We start from the raw sequence: 23,731 nt of genomic DNA, 5'->3' as shown, positions 1-23,731 counted from the left end.
TCTACACACAAAAAGCAGGAAATATCTAATCGCCCAATCAGTACTAAGCTTAATCATCAGTAAATTGATGGGAGCTGTAATCAGCAGTGTTGTCTGCAGCAGTTATTTGCCAATAAACTATGAACCAATATATTGTTCATTTTCTCCAGGGCTGTTCCAAACAGGGATCAAAAAGCTAAACATGAGACTGACAGCACTTGATATTAAGGCAGCATTTAACTTAGTGCGGCATCAGAATGCTGGTACAATTGAAATAAAAGGGAAACACTCAGTCGCTGGAGTCATATCTTGCACAAAAGATATCAATCATTCCAAGCCCAGGTTATAAGTGCAGGAATTCCACAGGACAGTGGCCTTCACTGCAAATATTTTCAGATGACTGATTCATGGTTTCCTTTATCACAAGATCAGAAATGGGGATGTTTGCTTATGGATCACACATTGTTCAATTCCATATGTAACTTCTCAGAAAATTTAGAAATTCACGTCTGCATGTAGCAACATTCTGAAATGAGTTAAGTGGCACTTGTGCCACAAAATTACCATCTCCAACAGGAAAAAAAAATCTAACCGTCTATCTTGACATTCAATGACATTATCATTGTTTACTTTCCCTCTTCATTTACATCCTGGGTCACCTGACCCATGACCAGAAAATGAACTAGACCAGACACCTAAATTTGGTGGCTAAATTAGCAGAGGCTGGGTATCTTGATGACACTCTATAACCTTTCATGATCTACAAGACATAATCAGAAGCCTGGTGGAATATTCTTCACACTTGGATAAGTTCACCTCTGGTATCTCTCAAGAAGCGTGACAGCATTCTTATGTTTACCTTGTTCACATACTAACTTTAAGATATGAAAAATTGGAAATGAATCTGTTTTGATTCTTAGGATGATTTACAAATGCGCCCAAAGAACATGATATCAATGTTGTTATCAAAGATTAATTTGTCTTGTTGGATAAAACTTTAAAATTCAAAATTTGTCTCAAAATTGTACCCTTGCATATTTGGTTACTACATTTTAAATTGCAGTATTTTACCTTTTTTAAAATGACTCTTACAGTATGGGGTTTTGTTTGTGGAACAACATTTTGCACAGGAACCATGGTTAGCATAGCCATTAGCATAATGCTATTACAGTGCCAGTGACCCAGGTTTGTATCCACCACTGTTTGCAAGGAGTTTTTTTACGTTCTCCCCATTTCCACGTGGGTTTCCTTGGAGTTCTCTGGTTTCCTCCCATGTTCTAAAAATGTTCAGGATGAGCAGATTAATTGGTTATATGGGTATAATTGTACTTTGGCTTGTGGGCCTCTAAACTGAAAAAAAAAATGTAATGATGTAAGAAATAACTCCAAATTAAGAAATTGATCTGTAATGACCAAAACATGATTATGTCTCATTGTTACAAAGAAACAGATCTCTTGACACCCCTCCAACTCTCCCCACTATCACCCCTACACACGCACACACAAGCATGCACTTTCTTAAGTTATTTGAACACAAACAAATCAAATCAATTATGGTTTCACTGTTACATAAGGGTTGAGTTGGTAAATCATTATTTGAAATTTAATCGTCAATGTTTTTGCATAAATTTTATTTTCGAGCCAAAGTATCTGACTGAAATCTGAGTTCGATGATTAAAAAAAAACATTTTGCTCCCTTATTTTTGTATGAACTGGGACAAGTTGCACATATCTCTTGACTAATGTTGCTGGGAGTCAACACCACCAATGTAACACTGCATTGATGGCCACTGAACTGCAGGAATTTAAAACCAATTGGACATCATTATTATGAAGGTACTTCAATACTTTTTTTCTTTTAATCCCACAATGTACTTTGGTAATTTACTTTCATTCATATGGTGAAAGACTTAATCTGAAATTAATTTAAGTACAATTCAGCAACTGGTGCCAAAGACAAAATAACTCACTCTATAAAATCCACTGTTGGATTGATACATTAAATGAAGTAAGAATTACTATTTCAGTCACTAAAACAGCACTAGAAGCAACTTTCAGACAATCACAGGCCACTTTATTTTCTCATTAAGTCCCAAAACTGAAGAAAGCATCTAAAATAGATACAATTATTTGCAATTGTTATATTAATTTAAAAAATAGAGAGGAAAAGAGATGGATTGAAAAAAAAGGACAACGGAGAACAGGGGACTGAAAAAAATGAAAGGGAAGATGGTGCAGAAAATTGATTTTGTTCAGAATTATTTTTGGCATTTTTAAAATCTTTTGAGCAGAACATTAAAAATATTTAAAGCTTAACAAATGGTTGCATTGGAGTGATTAAACCTGCTCTGAACCTGACAGTAATTATTACTAAATGTGATAACAAACACAGATCAAAACTCCAATATTTAAAATATATTTGTAGTTTCCTTTCATCGCCTTTGATTTATTTCCTGTTGATAGAAAATAAAAAAAGACTGGAATCCTGTTCTATCTTTCATTACTTAAGCCCTGCCTTCTAACAGATTTAATCACACATGTTTATAGATCAGCTACATTTCTATAAACAGAGAATAATGCACATTTTTATAATTTTTTGTGTATGGGGGGGAGGGGAGGGGAAAACAACTGATCAGTATTAAAGATTCTATTTAAATAGATAGGATGTGTACTGCCTAAATTCACAGAGTTTCTATTCACTTTCAACCATCCAGTGCAGCAAAATAAAATGGTTCTACTTCCATCATACACCCTGCTTGGGTCATGATCACCCCAATTATAGAATACGAAGGAAGAATTTACAGTGATGCCACTAAAATGGTGTACATTTTGTACATGATGGAAACAATCCCGAGAAAAATTGTAAAATGAATGAAAATTCTTATTAATCATATTTTTTAAAGTTCATCGATTCATGCAATAAAATCATCAGGAACCGTTATGAAGGTGACATGAAGCGGTTAGTTGAATCGTACGGCACTGGGGCGTCATTTTCAAATGTTTTATTGACCTGAGTCTGCAACCGCTAACCTAAGTATTACCAATATAATCCTGATCCAAACTACAATTATTAATACAATTTCAGGATCAAAAACTAGTATTCAGTTTGAAATTAAAGGTTACTTTTAACAGGACTCAACATGCAAAAGAATTATAATGTGATTATAGCAATAAAAACATTCAAACTCAGCTCGCATTCAATTGGTTGTTTTCTAATCTAACCGAATGATAAAGAACATGATCGGCGAACTGAAAATATAGGGTCTGCGATATACACCGATGTCCAAAGTTCATTAAAAAAGTAAAAGCACTTCACACATTGTCCTTTGCCAAGACCAAATATGCATGTTAACGAACTTTCTAAATCATACATTCTTTATTTCTTCATTTAAATAACTTCAATATCGACAAAATCTTCGCAACACTCCGTCAACGGATTTCCTGAATCGATCTACCTGGCTCTTTCGGTGACCCAAAGCGACGTCAATTAACGTGAATTATCAATATATTTTAATTGGCGATACTTCTCACCACAAAACACGTTGCAATCTTTGGTTGACAAAATCTGACATATTCAGTAATTCATACTCATTCATGGTGCATAATTATCACCTTTGATCCCATCGCTAACAGCCCCAGATTGAGAGCAAGGACAGGGACGGTTTGCAACCCTCGAAAGAGCAATTCTCCCGATTGCAAAAGCTCTGCAAAATGGTATCGCTACGAACAAACCAGTCCCACGAACATCTGAAAATCCGAAAGCTGTTATAATTTTTCGAAAGCATATTTAGATAAATAACATGAATCAATCATTCAAAGTAAACCTGAAATTCATAAATGATAAGCTTTAAAGTTGATTTTGTTTTAAATCCATACTCCTTACTACGTTATTTGGCTATCGTTAAGGCTTTTTTTAAAAAAATGCAATTTTAGTGTTATGTTTTTAAATACATGACTATAAAGTGGATGCTTCGAATCCCTATTTTTGTTTGTTAAAATGCATGTCGTTTATTATTCTTTTGATGTAGTGGAACATTTCTACTGTGAGAACGCCACTTCAGAAACAGCTAGACTGCACGTTAAACCCTTCCAAGGCTGGATTTGAGCTGTTAATCTGACAATCAAATGAAGAGCCCCGATGAAACCGGCCTTTCTTCTTTGAAAGTGACGAGAACCTACAGCCACAACAATCCATTAGCACCTGTCTATACAAACACAACACTTCATAACTGTAAACAGAGCCCTACCTAATAGAAAGAGAGGTTTAATAGATGAACTAGCTATTAAATTCCGCATCTATTTATATATTACCAAATGGCTCCTTGTCCAATAATATCCACAACATATATACAAAAATTCAAGTATTCCTTTGACAATCCGATTGCTCTTTTTTGAACACCCACTTTTGGGCTCAGACACCTACTTTGAGTTTCTTATAAATGCTAGGATTAATTAGCTCTATTTAGTGGCAGGCAATGACGAGCCCAAGAGCGATTGGATACCGACGCCCGGCCCTGCCTTATATTTTACACTCCACAGAGCATCTATGCTCGTCCAAACTGATCAGCAGCCCTGGAAGCGCAGGGTGGACTATACTTGATCTATTTCTTGACAAAAGAGAAAGAGAGAGAGGGAGGGAGGGAGGGAGGGAGAGAGAGAGAGAGAGAGAGAGAGAACAAACAAGTTTGGCTACTGCTGAGACTGCGGTTATAGGTTTATACGCTTTGCTGCCGTCCAAATTTCCTGAACCTGGCCGTTGGAAATCTGCGTTCGAAGTTATTTTGCTTATTACGACAGTTACTTTTATTCTTTTTCTGAAGTTGGCGCCTGTGAAACCGGTCGCATTGGATCCGTCAGGGTACTGCGAGACTCCGGTGTACAATCCGGATCTCTGCCCAAATATGATTGCCGCCCAAGCCAAACTGGTCTACCACCTAAACAAATACTACAATGAGAAATGTCAAGCTCGAAAAGCCGCAATAGCCAAAACCATCAGGGAAGTGTGCAAAGTGGTGTCAGACGTACTCAAGGAAGTGGAGGTACAGGAGCCACGGTTTATCAGCTCCCTCAACGAAATCGACAGTCGCTTTGAAGGTTTGGAGGTAATTTCCCCAACCGAGTTCGAGGTGGTCCTCTACCTGAACCAGATGGGTGTATTCAACTTCGTCGACGATGGTTCCTTACCTGGCTGCGCCGTGCTCAAGCTGAGTGACGGTCGTAAGAGAAGCATGTCTCTGTGGGTGGAATTCATTACGGCTTCGGGATATCTCTCTGCACGTAAGATCCGCTCCAGGTTTCAAACATTGGTGGCTCAGGCGGTGGACAAATGTAGTTACCGGGACGTTGTGAAGATGGTGGCCGATACCAGTGAGGTGAAGCTCCGGATCAGGGATCGCTACATCGTGCAGATCACCCCCGCCTTCAAATGCACAGGGATTTGGCCGAGGAGTGCGGCTCATTGGCCGCTGCCTCATATCCCTTGGCCCGGACCGAACCGGGTAGCGGAGGTCAAGGCCGAGGGGTTCAATTTGCTCTCCAAAGAGTGCTACTCCCTTTCCGGCAAACAAAGCTCAGCCGAGAGCGATGCCTGGGTCTTACAATTCGCCGAGGCTGAGAACAGGCTTCTGTTAGGGGGCTGCAGGAAGAAATGCCTGTCTGTTCTCAAAACTTTACGCGATCGACACCTTGAACTCCCAGGACAGCCTCTCAATAACTATCACATGAAAACACTCGTTTCCTATGAATGTGAGAAACATCCCAGAGAATCGGACTGGGACGAATCGTGTTTGGGAGATCGCCTAAACGGGATTCTACTGCAGCTCATCTCCTGTCTTCAGTGCCGCAGATGTCCACATTATTTCTTACCCAATCTAGATTTATTTCAGGGCAAACCACATACCGCTTTGGAAAACGCAGCAAAGCAAACCTGGCGTCTGGCGAGAGAGATACTCACGAATCCCAAAAGCCTGGAAAAACTTTGAAAATGGACATTTATACCAACTGTGATTTCCATTTTATGGCGTATTTAAAAAAATCCTCGCATTTGTCGTTGAGTTGTGGCTATTGATGTTTTGTGTACCAGGAATTCCTAGGCGAAGAAGCTGACTGATTCCATTTTTGTTGGATACGGCTGGACTTCTTTTTACTAAAAGAAGATATTGCCATCAAGGTATTTGTAGATGATATTATGAAAGTTTATTGCTATCTGATGTATCTAATGGGAAAGTTTACACCTTGGTGACAGTGATCGGTTCAGATTTTGCTTGTTCATATCTTTATTACTCATTCCGTCATGACTTGAATTGTTATTTAAACTATATCCAAAAGGAAATATGAAGTTGCTTATATACATAATGTTTGATTGTCGAAAACTGGAGAAAATACTGAAATTATGCACTTGGACAACACTGGATTAGAACATTTTGTGACCAATAGCATTTTGAAATTTCTGTTAATGAAATATTTAATTTGAAGTTAATAAATGAAACGATTAAAATCCTCACTGCCTTCAGTTTGTAATGAATTGCATAAATCACGTTTCAAAATTACAGGAAAAGGTTAATCATTTTGTTTATCCAAACATCTTTAACAATGTACCCATATGCAATTTTAAATATTCACTAGATTATAAATAGTTAATAGTTCAAAATAGCCTGCAGAAATCTTTATTGTTTTGATTTAGTTAATAATTTTCGAAGTTGACATAAGGAAACAAAACAAACTTTAGTTTTAAAATTACACAAAGTCGCACTGCGAATAAAACGCCTGGAATTAAAAAGAATGTAGGAATTACTTGTAAGATTTTAGACTACGACCTCAAGTTTTCCGCGAAGTCTGTGCAAATAATTTTGAATCCAATTATGCTTTTAAACTAATGCTTGTTGCAGCATCAAGTGGACATTGCTCGTTCCCTAAACCTCCATGAAGGTAGCCAACTTAATTCATTGCTTCAAAAATAAATCTGACTGCCGGTAAACTATATTTCAATCTAAAGACATCACTACATTAAATATAGTACCAAACCTCCTCTTTAATTTAACATAAGAATTGGATAACGTAAACGTCAAGGTAATTCAGGATGAATAAATCCATCCATATTGCCAATAAATAGAACGCGTTTTCGATTAGTGTTGCACATATGAAAACTCAGAAATGATTTTAAATACATTCGCATCTGTACTGAACTAATACATTTCATTGTTTTTCATAATAAGATCATATAACTTATTTTCAATTGTATTTTAATTATGCCTCTGCGTCAGCTGGAAAAATTAAGAGTGCGGTACAATTAAACAATAGGTTCATTTATTCTGGACACTGTTTAGAGTTGTATCGAAACGCACAAGAAACATCTTTGATATAAATAAAGCAGACTATCAGATCACCCCATTCCACTGAAATTCGGTTCGTAAAATAATTCTGGAACTTCGACAATTAAAATATGTAAATTATTTTAAAATGTCAAATATTTCTCAGGCCTGTATTGGTTAATGGGGCTGCATAAATGCGGCCATTCGCCGCTTGCAGAATCATACTGATCCCTTCCAGCTATGACTCCCAATAACAGAGCTTCTGAATATAATTGAATATTTTAACATAACGTTTTGGAACAGATGTACAATTGAATGATATTAATACCCAAACTATGGTAAAATTATTTAGTGAAAACTTCAACGAATCAAAATATGACATGCATTGTATATATATTTTTGCTTAATAGTTCAAAATGTATCTGATTCAAATACGTGTTAAAGAAATGAAATACACCTCATAAAGTCGTTGGGTTCACGATAGGCCACTAACAGCTAGAAGGCGACACAGACTCACATATTCCTGCTTTAAGTTATGTTAAAAAAAAACAAGGCGAAAACAAAGAATGCAATTTCTCTACAACAAACTACGCATTCTTTGACGGTTATGTTTTAATGAAATAGACACATGCTCCATTATTATTGGAGTGTTAAGAACTTTTACCAAACGTGCGTGTCATCGACGTTATAAATTCAAGGAATAGGAAGCTATTAACATAAAAGAAAAATAAGACTTGAATAAAAAAAAAAGGAAGGAAACAGGTGCGTCAAAAGTTGGACTTAAGATCAAAATAAATGACAGGTGAACAAGGTGTCTGGTGTAGGGCACAAAAGTGGTGGGGAAACTCAGCAGTTCACGCAGCGTCCAGAGAAAGTATAAGGCACTCGACGTTTCGGGCGTTGTCTGGCCTTTACTGACTCTGGATGCGACGTGACTTGCTGAGTTTCTCCGATACTTTTGTGCACTGTAAAATAAATGACAGATTACGTTTAATTATATTCTATGAAAGTAACGCGACAGATTTTGACAAAGGCTTGAAAACATTAAATCAAAATGCAAATTCGTAGCAAGATTTCAAATGAATTGCCCTTATCAAACCAGTAGAAGGCGAAAGTAATTCATTTAGCGGATATTGTAAAATTGTAACCATTTGATGTGCAGGTACAAGGCGCTGCAAGCAATGAAATCTGGGCCAAGGCCTAGCCAACGTGATTTTAAAAAGCCATTAACTCTTTTGTAAACCCGGATAGACTTGGGTTAAAGATCAAATCCCGTCTTTAGTTCTGCCAGTCTTATTCACTTAAGAGTAATCAAAATGTATCGGCTACTTTAAATAAACGAGTCTCAAGAGATACACAAATCAAATACTTTCTGACGTTTGTTTATAGCCCGGAATATCACACACTGCAACACTTGTAAAACTTTTAGATCATGCAATGCCTAAAGAGCTAATGAATCGAATTTATATCTTAAGTGGAACAAGCTCCAATATTACCACCGATCTCAACGTAATACAGAATATTAAATGGAAAAATACCCATTAATATTGTTCCTATTTTGATTCTGACTCTCTAATAAAGGTTGGATTTACCTGCAATGTTATTTTTAAGATAGGTAACCTATATGGTTGCAAGGTAAATTTTATTGCAGAAAACGAGTTCCACTGAATTGCACAGGCCAATTATATTCGGAAACGAGGGGAATGGGAGTAAAATAGGAAAAGAGTTTTCATGTACCCTCATTAAAACAACTTTCAAGATTGTATATATGGCAATTTTTGGAAAATGCAGGCTGTTTTCCTTTCCCGCTCTAAAATGCATCTAATTTAAGCACGTTAAAAAAATATGCCTAATTGAAAGTCATTTACGTATTTTCTCCCGAATATATGCGATAAAAATCGGTATTCAGCGAACATGAGATTTCTCAATATATTATATTGCTGGGAATTAAACGATTATTTATTTTCAAAATTTATAATCTTTCAGTAACATGTTTTAAAATGTCTTTAGTCTTTCCATGAACAAAATACTGTAATTTATCCAGGATTATTTAAAATGATCGAAGAAAAATCTTAACAAAAACATTGCAGGACGTGTGATATAATCCACTGTATCTTGCAAACATTAAAAAGAAATTACCTTTGGGTCGATTTTTTTAAATCCATGGTCATCCTCGTCTACTTCGAAATAAATTTCTGTGGTAGTGATAGACAGGGTTCCTTTAGCAACTACCACTGGAGCTATTAGCTGAGCTGGGGTACTGAGGACAACGGGGCCTGAAAATAGACATGTAAATCTTTACTCTCAATGAACATTTTTAGCGGGAATATGATTGCACATCATCAATACTAGAATTTGATAAACTCGGTCTAAAATGATTATCTATGAACAGTATCTATAAGGAGTACTGAGCATCAGCGTTCAAGATAACACCAATGGAAGTACAAAGATTCATGAGTTAACTCGATAATTTTTGTGATTTCACTCTGCGAAAGTGTGATATCTTTTCAACTGATTTATTGGATATATCCGAACAAGATCCTGCAAATATAAAGACACTCCTATATTATGTCATATTTTATTGTTTTGAGAACTCCACAGAGAATACAATTACAAATGAGTAAAGATATAATGATTCAAGAATTTTACTTGTCTCAAAAGTATGACAAAAAAACTTAAAAATGCATATTTTCTGCTCAGAACGTGTTCATATATATATATATTAGTAGTTCCTTAATGTCTTTAAAGTGAAAATTTGAACGCAAATATTTTGATCACTGCCATTGTGATGTTGGTGTTACTACAGTTTTTACCTCATATTCTAAGAGGCATTAAATTTTTAAACAGTCGGCGATTTCTGATCTGAGTAGGCTGACCACTATAATGTCATCATCTCGATCTTGAGCTCTCACTTGTATACAACTAGCTGCACTAAAATGTTTACGATTGGTATTGCCATCGATCGCTGCATTGAACCGGTACTTTAATCTCTCATCAATCTTAATCTGGGTTGCTCCACCAGTCCTGTTCGCTATTGTTCCAAGATTATACGTGGGGTTGGTTTGTATTCCCAAGACTCCCCTATTTTCAGACAAGAGAAAGCTTTGCTGCAAATCGAGACCTTGTATTTCTCATACATTTACTAATTCAGGTCAGATTTTCATAATTTGCCAATTCTATATTTCTTCTATCTTCTATTTTCGGAGCTATGGCGTTTTTCCAACTTTCTAATTGTGCAGTTAGTCTAACCCCATAACACTTAAAGAGGATACAAACATTGCAATGTAGCCTGAAGGGAATCAGAAAAAGACTGGGACAATATGAGGTTAATCCAGAACAGACGAAAGAAAGGGATTACGTTTTAATCTCCCAAGGGACAGCAACTCCATAATTAGAATCCAATATTAGGATGTTTGCATAAAATAATAATAAAAAATGCACACACATAATGGATACGGCTGGAGATCCCTTTTAATCAGCTATCTCTAAAAATGATGTACCAACCCGAACTTTATTAGAATGCAGCTGTAAATACTGGATAATGGCACCGACTCTGACCTGATTTTATAGGAGGCTGAATCCTTCAAACGTCGATAGCAACTGTCTGAATGCAACTGATACAACCTCGCAAATGTTTCTGCCTTAACACACTGATGAAATTCACCTTTTTTTTGCATTTGAATTGTTTCAACATCGTATGTCTCAAATGCACATGTTGTTTCTTGTAGCACAATGAGGCAAAAAAAAACCCCAGAAAGTTAAACCACCTAATTCATATGAATCTAAATCTGTCAATAATAATTCCAAGTATATTCAAGGGGACGAAATTGAGTTAAAGTTGTCGTTGCTGTGTGGATCGAAGTACTATGCAAATTAAACTTATTTTTAAATGTTTAATATAACAACATGCAGTGCCTTTCTTTGATGTAAAATAATTTGGCTGCAGAAGAATAAGCAGGAGCAGAGCTCCTTGGTTTGACACCTGGCTGCCACCAGTATTCATCATTTGCCAGCTGTTTAACTGAACCAAACTGGCAAAATTGAGGTGGGCGGCACACATAATTTAAAAAAAAATTAGACATACAGCACAGTAACAGGCACTGTCGGCCCACGAGCCCGTGCCGCCCAATTACATTCAATTGACCTACACCCTCCGTACGTTTTTTGAACGGTGGGAGGAAACCGGAACCTCTGGGAAAACCAATGTAGACACGGCGAGAACGTACAGGCAGCGCGGGATTCAAACCCCATTCCAAAGCTGGAGCTGTTACAGCGTTCCGCTAACTGCTACGCCAACCGTGCCAAGAGAAGAGTAAATATCGAGATTAAAGGGGAAGTTCTCAGTTGCAGTTCATTGACCAGATGCAATGCTGCAAAACAGGAGTGAAGAACAGACAAGAGAAGGCCAATCGTAGATGTGGGTGCGCAAGAGGGGACAAAAACAGAGGTCTTGGAAAGTTAAGGGTTGGTGACCAGAGGGACATTGGCAGGATAAGAAAATGATCACTCAGGGAACATTCAACACCGAGCATCTCAGGCTACAGACGCGGAAGTTGAGGTAGATACCCGGGAATTGCAAAATCCAACTGTACCTAACAAGTATTTCTCTGGGCTGGTGATTTTCCAGGCGATTTTCAATTAGAAGGGAGAAAAGTCATGGACCATTGACAGTTTTACCCGGAACTATCGGCCTGAAGACAGCGAGTGAAAAGGGCAGAGTGGACAAATGCAATGACCTGATTAAGATTTATTCGAAGCAACAGATCAATTATCATGAACAAAACCAGAGGTCAGTGATAGTCGGGTGTGATCCAGAGAGAAATGCGCGATTACAGAAATAAGGCTCAATAAACACGCAACATGAGTATGAGAGATGACTGAAAGGAAATTTTCAATGTGGACTTGGAGCATTTCAAGGATGGTAAATAAGAAATCTGCAGATGTTGGGGTCCGGTGCAGTTCGCAGAATTGTTGGAGACATTTAGGAGGTCATGCAGCATCCGTAGAAAACAAAAGGCAGTGGACCTTACTGCTCCGAGTTCTGTAGCATAGAGCACTTTTGTGGTCAGCAGGGGTATCCACATCGCATCCCTCGACGTCTTTTCCATTGTTGATCACAGTTCACTGAGAAAGTCAACAGCACTGTGCCCCATCAATTAAAGAGTCACGTGGGTAGGTGGAAAGAGTAGTTCTTTAAACTCGAAGACATGCATCACATTTATAAGGTTAAGCTCATGTTTCTTTTTCGTCATTCTGACCACAGATATATAGAATGTTATATGTTTAAATGAGGCTTTAATTGTACTTCTCAGTTGATGTTTTACGTCCTTTAAATTTACTATGATTTAATCAAATAAACTAGTAAAATAGAAAAATTCTCTTGAAATAGTGGTGAGTGCATGAGCTTAAATACACATGAAGAAAATGGGAAAAGGCATCGACTACCAACTTCCAATCTAAAACAAGCTGCGTTTTACCACCTTATATTCTCGAACTACTGTTTGTTTCAGGTGGAATTTCGAAAAAGAGAAGCAATTCCCTTTGAGGTTATGGGACGCGACGCAAACTTGTAACTTGCCTCCGGAAACAATGACCAGTCTACAAAAAGGCGCAGGATAAAAGTGAACATTTGAAAAGGACTGCAAAATGAGTCAAGCGAGAGTACAAATGGATCTTCTTAACGGAGGGAAAATAGAAATTACATAAAATTGGTCTTTACAGACAATGGATGAAAAAAAAATAGAGGGTTATGGGGCAGGGAGGGTTTAGTACTTTTTTTTTGAAAGGAATATATGGGTCGGCACAACATCGAGGGCCGAAATGCCTGTACTGTGCTGTAAATACACTATAAAAGGGAAGGAACTTCTCCACAAAACATTCGTGGGTGTATTTGTTTAACTAATAAAATATTTGCATTACATGCATTTGCAGAAATAAATATTTTAATAATCTCCAATTTAGACTGTATATGTTTATTTTTATATCTTTGCCGATTTAAATGTTGCGTGTTAAGTTTCCTAAATCCAATAGCAAGAAGTATCACTTAATATTTTCAGAATTAGAATGATTAAGGTCCCAGTACACGTACTAATATTGTTCCTCGATAACATTAAATTGACGGATTACGTATCCAATTTTCAATATTGAGGAGGCAATCTTGAAGCCAAATTATGTATGTGTGAACTGCTCCCTGAGCAGTGGGCGTTCTTCATTGTTTTGACATGGTTTCGTTTCAAAGTAGATTTTAAACATTTTACAAGATTATGCAGCAATGCGCCGGTGTCTAATTCCTCCATATATTGGGATTTACCTGCTAGATTGTCGATCTCTTTCTCCTGTAATAGGCTGACAGTATCGTCATCTCCCTCTAACATTAACTCCGTCTCCGTATTCTGATTTACAACTGTCTGGGCCCGGAACGCTTTCCTTGACTTTATGATGTCCTCATCTGCAACTGCAATAGAAATTAGACAATGAAATAAAAAGTCAACTCTCCGGAAATAGGTTCACATGTAACATCGATATTACCTAGAAGCAAATATATGGTTCTTCTTCTGAACAAATGGGGCAAACACAGGAGGCCGATGCTCTTTTTATTGCGTAAATGTTTAGTTTCTGATTACACGTTATGTAGTCGAGATTCAAACAACACTTTTCTCCCATCCCTAGAAGTTCGTTGATAGTAGAAACTATGCGCCACATAGTTCTTACATTCACTGTTACTTCGAAGATAAAGATATGCTCATATTCCAAATATAACATGCTTAAAAAAAGAAAACCCGCGCGAAACCTATTAGTAAATACAAGGTTGACATATTTATACTCATTTCTGATCTGTCAAACAATTTTGGTATTATCTGAAACTAAAAATATATACATCACTTTAGCCGTGCATGTGTGCATGTGTGTATATAATATATATACATATATATATTGTTTGTGTATATATATACTGTTTATGTTTTGTTTGTTTGTATGTATATATACTATATGCTGTTTATGTGTATATATGTATGTGTGTGTGTGTGTATATATATATATATATATATATACGCACAGTATATCAACGTTTGCCTAACCCAGAATGACGGAATGATAGTTAATGTCAGGGTCACAGGGATCCAACGTGACTTCTCTTATATAAATTAAGCTTCAACATGTCAATCACCATTTCGGGAAGAGAGCGACGAAAAGCCTGCTCCTGTTTTGAGGCATGGTTAACATTTCAAGACGAAAAAAGCGTTGAATGCTTAGGAATTACACAAATATAATAATGGGAATAATTAATCGAGTCATTGTGGCGAATGCTTCATATTTTTACTCCCCCGGATTTCTAACGGGCAAATTACTTTGACAATTACAACCTACCACCGCACTAAATTATTTCTGAGCTCCACCTTGTGGATGGAAATATCTGGACCTCGCGATAGAATTGATACTCATTCTTGCAAAATCTAGGCTCCATTGACAACTTATAAAATGGACCGACATGTGAGAACGGCAGATTTCTCGCAACAGATGAACAATGAACAAAAATTCAAGAATGACATATGGAGTTTATTTTATTGTTACAGTCCTGTTTTGAAGCGCCGTGGAAGGGCATCAGATATTCAATACAATAGCCATCGCATGCAGCACGAATAGTTCCTGCCAAATATAAAATTGTCCAGGCAATATGCCAGCGAATAAAAGACAATGAACCCGTGTTGTACACGATCACGTCACAGACACAAAAAAACCCAGACTCCGCTCTTTTTCTTAGATTTCTAGTCTTCAGCAATATTCAAAACGTTGCTTAGTAATGATTTATTTACATCTCTTCTAGTAGCATAATATTTACCACCGTCCAGAATGCAGTACTTTTCAGATAAAGCATCATGTTAAGAGTTTTCTCGTTCAAATCCTGGGTAAGGATTGAAAAGAAAACAATGTTATCAAAGTCAAATGAAAGGTGAAGTTTATCACCTGGCAATTTCAAAATGCAGATATTTGTGCACGGTGTGAATACAAATAACGGCAAGGTGCGGGAATCTTGAACAGTTCTTTAAGTCACCCGTCTCTCAATAAACATTACATCCTTTCCGCTTTCTGGGTGCATGTCGGACTTTGACCACTTTCCCCACGTCCTCTGCATCTGTGTGGATAGTTATTAAACCTATTCCAGAAAATGATGAAAGAATATTGATTTGGTTCTGGAACTCGACTGATGATGGCTGGCGTGATGATCAATTTCATCATTTTCTAGATTACCATCTCGTTGCATTTGCTGTGTCTTACATGTTGAACTCTAAAGATCCCACATTATTAGATGGAATCAATAAAAATTTAAGGGATTTTTTTAGAATCTTCTGTATCCTCAGGATACAATCATTGGTAAATATTGCAAGGATTGCCATCATAGAAGACAGGCGGTTGGTGGTAAGAGACGGAGGACTACTGAGCTGCAGTGTAGCAAATCAAACTGAATCTTAATTTTCAAAAGGCGGAGGCCAGGCAATCTACCCAGTCTATGCGGAATCTCTCTGTGCACCCTCCTTCTTATTCCTCCCCCCCCCACCCCACTTTCACTTACACTCGCATTCTCTTCCCTACCCCACGCCTACTGCCGGAGTGAAACACGAAAGTTTGCAGAAGCGATGTTTGCAGTAAAAACAAATAGAAATGGTGGAGGAATTCAGCAGGTCTCGCAGCGTCCATAGGAGGTAAAGATATAGAAGTGATGTTTCGGGTCTGTGCCCAAGGTATAAAGAGGGCTGAGGCCCGAAACGTCGGTAATATATCTTTACATCCTAAGATCGGTGGAAGACCGGCTGAATTCCTCCAGGATTTCTATGTTTTTAGAACTGGAGCCCAAGTACATTGCACGACTCTGGCATCGAGAGTCAAGGGCCACGAGGCAGGAGTCAGTGAGTTGGCCAAAAGCAAGAAGGAGGGAAGGGATCCGATGTATGCCAGTGCTTCTGGGTTGTGCGTGGCACATGTACTTATATCATTTGGAAATGTCCCTGGCAATTTTCGCTATTTGTGGATGATCAATGCATTAGAAAGTAACGCGTTAATCTGTGATTGTGTTAATTGCACATGTTGACAGCAATGAATTGTGAGTGCAATTAAAAGCTCTAGGAACAATTAATTACCTGGAGTGAGATTCCTTCACAGCTTCATTGATTCCTTTTATGGGTCTCCAAGGTGTCAAGTTATAAATCAAATAAATATCGTGGTCTTCCATAACGTAAATACCAGCCCTAAATGACTGTGGCGGGAATCATGAGTAATTATGTCATAAATCCAACAATTACAAAATTGCTATTAAAATCAATGGGGAGCCTCACAGTGAAACCAAACTTTTTGTCGACTTTATGGCGAGTAGAAGTGGAGATATGCAAATCAATGTGAGAATCGGAATTAGCGGTTTACTTGCTGTTCCGCAACCCAAATTTTTACAAATTAATGATGGCAAGTAAGAGAAATCTTAGGATGTGACTTTCTATCGATTTCCACCTGGGCAGGTTTATCTTAATCAGCTAAAATCGTGTCCAATTCAGATCATTAAAGTCAATTTGTCCATGTTATTTTGCAATTTAAAAAAAGAGGTTAAAGTTCAACGAAATGAATTAAGCAGAACAAAGGCATACAAATTAAACATTTTCAGCTGTGCGTTATGGAAACATTTTAATTCCACTTCCCAGTTTTGCAGGCACAGTACTTTGATTTGTTTAATGAAACATATTCTCATGGATACTCTCACTCCATTTGAAGGGAATAACGTATGTCTCAGTAATTCCTTGTCAAATCTGACATTTATAATCACTAAAAATCCTAAACATTTCATGTCATTATACTTCCACTCACAGAATAGTTACCCATGTAACTTCGAACATTTCCCTGCAAAATGCAGGCTGTAATCATTTGAGGATGCCTGCATTTAAAATGGCAACCGCTTGTGAATTCTCCACTCCTCCTCTTGAGGGAGCAATGATTAACAAGATTCACATTTGTCTCGTCGGTGGAAAAAAATCGGGGACTTTCTAATTTTTAAAGCGATCCTATTCTAAGTTATTTATATTTTGGAAAAACAATGTACAGTATATACAATCGGAAGTGCATGTGCGTCATGCAGTGATTAGGCGTGCTGGATACCAACATACTGTAATCTATTGATGCAACAAACTGATCTGACATAAAATTTTTGACCAATAAGAAAATCTCATAGATTTCTAAAATTGCATCCCTCATTTCAAAAAGTGCAATCTGTACTATTTTGTAAAATTACACCAAGTTCTTTGCAAATATTACATCAACTTATTGATCAAATGATTAATTTTAAGTGATTCTAACCAAACTGAAATGATAAAACATAACATGGCAAATTAAAAAAAAATGATAATGACCAAGTATAAAAAGTGGCTATCCAGCTGGTTCTTTGTCAAAGGTGTCCATTTAATAATTCCTCAAAGCTCTTCAAAATTAGTGTGAAAAGGTAAGGTAAAGGTTTCATTATTGTCCCTTAATGCTACATTTAGAATGGAACCTAAAATTCTTTAACTTTTGTCTACCATTAGGCAGAGGGGGAGTCGCTACTTGCCTAGCACCCCTCACAGTAACCTACAGCACCTGGTGTTCATGAGGAAGGACATCTAAATTTTCAATGGAATTCAGATCAGTTTATTGTGATACACATATATACAATGTACTTATACTCAAAATCCTTACTTGCTGCAGCCAAGCAGGTACTTTGTTTTTTTAAAAAAACAACTCCAATAGTATTGTTACGGGATATATTATATATAAATATGTTTTTAAAAGAGATAAATTGTGGGGGTTCAGTGTAGGTCACTTCACAAACAAAGTAACAAAACACATCTCATTTCAAATGCAAGAGCTTTGGATGAAGTGAAATATTCATGCACCAGTGATTTTGCAAAGACAATGGAACTGCTTTGAGAAAGAATTTCAAAATGTAAGAGTCCAGGCTCAAGTGCTGATAAAGATCTTTCAAGGAATGGGTTTGGAGCCCTGCAAGGAGTTCTGTTTTTTACAAGCAGAGAGAGAGAGAAAGAGAGGCAAGACCAAACAGGATTTATCTTTTAGAGAGCGAGAGAGAGAGAGAGAGAGAGAGAGAGAGAGAGAGAGAGAGAGAAGATAGTTCTGCAGTAGCTTTTGAAGGCTGCAACATGGCAAGCTGGCAGGCTTGTTGAAAACCCCATTTTGTAGATGGGTTGTAAGTTATGAGTTTGGCCTGTTGAAAATCCTTGCAGTCCTTCTAAGAGGAAATGTCTGGCTAGAGTGTTTCTCCTGAAAAAAGGGAAACAAGAGGAACTCCATGTTAACCTGGAAGAAGAGGTTATAATTTGGAAAACCCATGATGGGGAAAGTTTCTTTAGCAAGACACTGAAGTGGCTGATTGGAGGAAATCAGTTTGTGCGTGGGTCCCCTACCTAAAACAAAAGCTTGGAATCAGTACTTGTTAACAATTATGTGTACGGCATCCAGGTTTCCAGAAGATATACCATTGAGGAATATTAAAGCAAAAATAGTGGTAAAGGCTTTGGAATTTTTTTTCACAGTTATTGGGTTGCCTAAAGAGATCCACAGTGCTCAAGGAACTAACTTCATGTCTGGGTTGTTTCAGCAGGTGATTTATGAGTTGGGAATTAAACAGATCACTTCATCTGTGTATTATCCTGAAACTCAGGGAGCTTCGGAAATATTTCATTCTACTCTTAAAAATATGATGAGGATTTATTGTCTGGAGAATGGAAATGATTGGAATGAAGGTATTCATTTACTGTTATTTGCAGCAAGAGAGTTTGTGCAGGATTCATTAGGTTTCAGCCTTTTTGAAATTGTGTTTGAATATCAGGTTAGAGGATCTTTAATGTTGTTAAAAGAACAGTGGGTTAATAAGGATGTACAATTGGATTTGCCTGATTATGTTTCTAAATTTAAAGATCAGTTACAAAAAGTGTGGACTTTAGCTCAAGAGGAATTAGAAATGGCTCAGGGTAAAATGAAGCATTTATTTGACAGGAAAGCTCAAGTGAGGAATTTTAAGACAGGAAATAAAGTGTTAATTTTGATCCCAACACATGACAATCCTCTGAGAGTGAAATCTTCTGGACCATATGAAGTGAGGTCAAAACTAAATTATGTTATCTATGTGAAAAACACTCCACATGTTGAAATCTTATAATGAGGAAAAAAGTGGTGGAGAACAGTCTGTTGTTGACAGGGTTGAGGAAGTAATAGATCATAAGATTATGGATAACCTTAAAGAAATCCTGGTTCCTGTGTGTCTGTCTAACTCAACAATTTTGGAAAATCTGAAGGAAACTTTAGGCCATCTTAAATCACAAGAACAGAAGTAGTGGAAGAGTTGCTTTTGAAACATGCAAATTTGTTTCCTGATGTGCCAAAAAGGACTTCAGTGATTTGTCATGACGTGGATGTGTGAGAAGCAAGTCCCATAAAACAACACCCTATAGAATAAACATTCAGAAGAGTAAAATCATGGATCAAGAGGTGGAATATATATATGTTGAAATATGATATTATTAGGTCTTCAAACTCAGATTGGAGTTCTCCTTGTGTTCTGGTACCTAAAACAGATGGAACTGTTAGGTTCTGTACAGATGACAGGAAGGTTAATTCAGTAACTAAAATGGATGCTTATCCTATTCCTAGAATTGATGATTGTATAGATAAAATTGGGAAAGTAAAATTTCTTACTAAGGTGGATTTGTTGAAGAATTACTGGTGTGTGCCACTAACAGATAGAGGAAGGATTATTTCTGCATTTGTGACATCACCTGGTTTATATGAATATAATGTTCTACCTTTTGACATGAAAAATGGCCCTGCAACATTCCAAAGGATGATAAATTCAGTAATCCAAGGTTTGACACATGCAGATGCTTATATTGATGACCTGGTCACATAAAGTGACACATGGGAAGAACATCTGAAGGAATTGGGACAAATTGTTTGCATGATTATCTAAAGCAAACTTAACTAAAAGTGAATTTGGACATGCTACTGTGACATACTTAGGTCATGTAGTTGGTCGTGGCAAAGTTGCACCTATTCAAGCTAAAGTCCATGCAATTTCTGAATTTCCTGTTCCCAATGGCAAGAAAGCAGTGAGAAGGTTTTTAGGAATAGCAGGATATTATATGCAATGTTGCAGAAATTTTGCTGAAGTTGCTCTTCCTTTAACCAATCTTTTGAAGAAGGGAGAGAAATCTGTGTGGATAAAATCTGTTTTAAAATCTCCTGTTTTTGACAAACCATTTTCTTTAGCAGTGAATGCCAGTGAAGGGGCAGAAGGTGCAGTTTTGTTATAAACATGTGATGAAATCCAGTTGCCTACTTTTTAAAAAAATTCAATGTTCATCAAAGGAACTATTCCACTATTGAGAAGGAACTGTTGTCTATAATACTCACTCTGTGGAATTTTGATCTGCATCTGGGTACCACTCATGAACCAATTGTGATATTTACTGATCACAATCCTCTGGTGTTTTTGAATAAAATGAATAAAAACAGAAGATTGTTAAAATGGAGTTTAATATTACAAGAATGTAATCTGAAAATTAATTATATCAAAGGTACAAATAATGTAATAGAAGATTGGATTGTTTGTCAAGATGTTAAAATTGAACATGTAAAGAAATAATCTCTCAAGATTGGGATACATTGTTCTAACATGTTATAGATTGTGTATTATTATCACTGTAGTGATTGTAAAGTCAGTTTAGTTATAACAGTTGTAAGTGGAGAGTGTTAAGGGTTATATTATATTTTTATATAATATAACCCGTAACACTCTCCCACTGATTTTGCAAAGACAATGGAACTGCTTTGTGAAAAAATTTGAAAAGGCAAATGGAAGAGTCTGGGCTCAAGTGCTGATAAAGATCTTTCAAAGATTGGGTTTGGAGCCCTTCAAGGAGCTCTGGTTTTTAAAAGCAGAGAGGGAGGAAGGACCAAACAGGATTTAGCTTTTAGAAAGAGAGAGAGGTCAGTTCTGCAGTAGCTTTTGCAGACTGCAACATGGCAAGATGGCAGGCTTGTTGAAAAGCGCATTTTGAAGATGGGTTGTGAGTTTTGAGTTCAGACTATTGAAAACCCTTGTAGTCCTTACAAGAGGAAATGGCTGGCTAGAGTGTATCTTCTGAAAAAGGGAAACAAGGGGAACTCTGTGATGACCTGGAAGAAGAGGGCAAGTTCCTTCGGCAAGACACTGAAGTGGCTGATTGAAGGAAATCAGTTTGTGTGTGTGTCCAACGAGCAACAAATATCTCTCTGAATCAACAAGAACCTTCCTGAGTGGTAATCATTTATATTTAAGCACCAGAGCCTGTTGAAAATTTAAATATGTTACATTCTGTGCACAGTATAATAATTGCCTGATACTGGTGAACTTGGGAGAAGTGAAAAGAGAATGACTGGACTATTAAAGCAAAGAACTTTCCCGAACATATACACATTACATACATGTGCTTAGAATTAGAAGGGGGTTAAGTTAGGTTAAGTTAAGTTAATAGTAATAAGTTAAAATATGATCCTGTTTTTATGTTAAAAGAAAATTAAAAACAACTTTTGTTTAAGTAACCATTTGTCTTGGTGAATTTCTATTGCTGCTGGGTTTTGGGGTCCTCTGGGTTCGTAACTACATACATTAAATCACTTCAGTATGGAAAGAGGTGATAGATAATAAAAGTTCACAGTTATCCAAGAGCTAGAAAAAAACATTTTTTCCATCAATGCAGACAAGAAAATAGTTTGTGATTTGGATAGTATGGAGAGGTTTAAGAACCTGATGGGGGAAAAAACAACTTTTCTTGGAATTCTTTGCCTTCTTTCCAAAGGTAGTGGAGATAAGAAGTGACCACGGAAATGGGGATCCTTTATGATGTTAGCTGCTGTGTTGAAACAGCATGGATGTCTTAATAGGTGGGAGATCAGAGCCTATGATGGACTTGGCTACATTCTGAAGTCTTCTGCATTCCTGGGCACTCAAATGACCAAACCAGGCCATGATGCAACCAGTCAGTATACTTTCCACAGAATATTTGACAACATGACATATCTTTTCAGAATTCTTAGAAAGCAGCCCTCTGTCCCCTTGGTTCCAACCTCTCTATTCCTACCCATAGAACCATTATATAACGACAGCACAGAAAAACCACCATTCGGCCATTTTAGTCTGTGGCGACCATTATTCCGCTAGTCCCAATGACCTTCTCCCATTCCATAACCCTCCAGACCTCTCCCATCCATGTATCTATCCAATTTATTCTTAAAACTCAACATCAACACACATTCACCATGTCAGATGGCAGCTCGTTCCACACTCCCACCACTCTCTGAGTGAAGAATTTCTCCCTCATGTTCCCCATAAACCTTTCCCTTTTCACACTAAAGCCATGTCCTCTAGTACTTAACTCCCCCAACCTAAGTCCTTTCCTCTCATAATCTTGTAAACTTCTATCAAATGTCTTCTTCACTCCAAGGAATGAAGTCTTAACCTGTTTAATCTTTCCTTGTAACTCAACTCCTGAAGACTCGGTAACATCCTTGTAAATTTTCTCTGCACTCTTTCAATCTTACTTATATCCTTCTTGTCATTAGGCAACCAGATCTGCGCATAATATTCCAAATTTGGCCTCTCCAATGTCTTAAACAACTTCAACAAAACTTCCTAACTCCTATACAAAATACTTTGATTTATAAAGGCTAAGATGCCAAAAGCTTTCTTTACAACCCTGTCCACCTGCGACGTCACCTTCAGGGAACAATGTATCTGTATTCCCTGAAGGTGGCATCTTAGCTTCTCTGCACCCCTCAGTACCCTACCATTTACTGTGTACGGCCTACCTTTGTTCTTCCAAAATGCAACACCTCATACTTATCTACATTAAACTCCATCTGTCATTTACTGGTCCAGTTGGTGCAGATCCTTCTGCAAGCTTCAAAAATCTTCTTTACTGACCACTACACCTTCTAACTTTGTGTTATCAGCAAACTTGCTGATCCAATTTACCAAATTATTATCCAGATCATTGATATAGATAACAAACAACAATGGTTCCAACTCAGATCCCTGAGGCACATCACTAGTCACAGGTCTCCAGTTTGAGATGCAACCATTCACTAGCATTCTCGGTTTTCTCTCACATATCCAATTTCAAATCCCGTTTATAACCTCTCCATGTGTCTTAACTTTCTGATCTAACCTCCCATGTAGGACCTTGTTAAAGGCCTTACTAATGTCCAACATCCACAATCTTTCCTTCATCTTCTTGTTAACTTCCTCAAAAAACTCTATAATATTCACTAAACACAAAGCCATGCTGACCATCCTTAATCAGTCCATGGCTGTCCAAATACCTATATATCCTATCTCTCAGAACTCCTTCCAATAATTTACTTACTACTGA

General features: G+C 37.2%; 2 protein-coding genes across 27 annotated transcripts in view; one reads left to right on the top strand and one right to left on the bottom strand.

Moving 5' to 3' along the window:
* The window catches only part of nbeaa (neurobeachin a), a 1,045,297-nt gene that overhangs the window by 236,905 nt on the left and 784,661 nt on the right, over nt 1-23,731 (bottom strand). For all 26 annotated transcript variants that reach the window (XM_069891655.1, XM_069891654.1, XM_069891651.1 and 23 more), the window contains 2 exons: nt 13,600-13,743; nt 9,429-9,565 (listed from right to left, as the gene is read on the bottom strand). In XM_069891655.1, the coding sequence (XP_069747756.1) occupies nt 9,429-9,565; nt 13,600-13,743 (281 nt within the window). The remainder of the gene's footprint in view (nt 1-9,428; nt 9,566-13,599; nt 13,744-23,731) is intronic.
* Nucleotides 4,664-6,384, top strand: mab21l1 (mab-21-like 1). The gene has a single exon (XM_069892532.1). The coding sequence runs from the start codon at nt 4,881-4,883 to the stop codon at nt 5,958-5,960; it is 1,080 nt and encodes a 359-aa protein (XP_069748633.1). The 5' UTR covers nt 4,664-4,880; the 3' UTR covers nt 5,961-6,384.

The sequence above is a fragment of the Narcine bancroftii genome, chromosome 7 (assembly GCF_036971445.1).
Source record: "Narcine bancroftii isolate sNarBan1 chromosome 7, sNarBan1.hap1, whole genome shotgun sequence".
NCBI lineage: Eukaryota > Metazoa > Chordata > Chondrichthyes > Torpediniformes > Narcinidae > Narcine > Narcine bancroftii.
The sequence above is the reverse complement of the archived record's forward strand: the minus strand, read 5'-3'. Positions and strand labels throughout refer to the sequence as shown.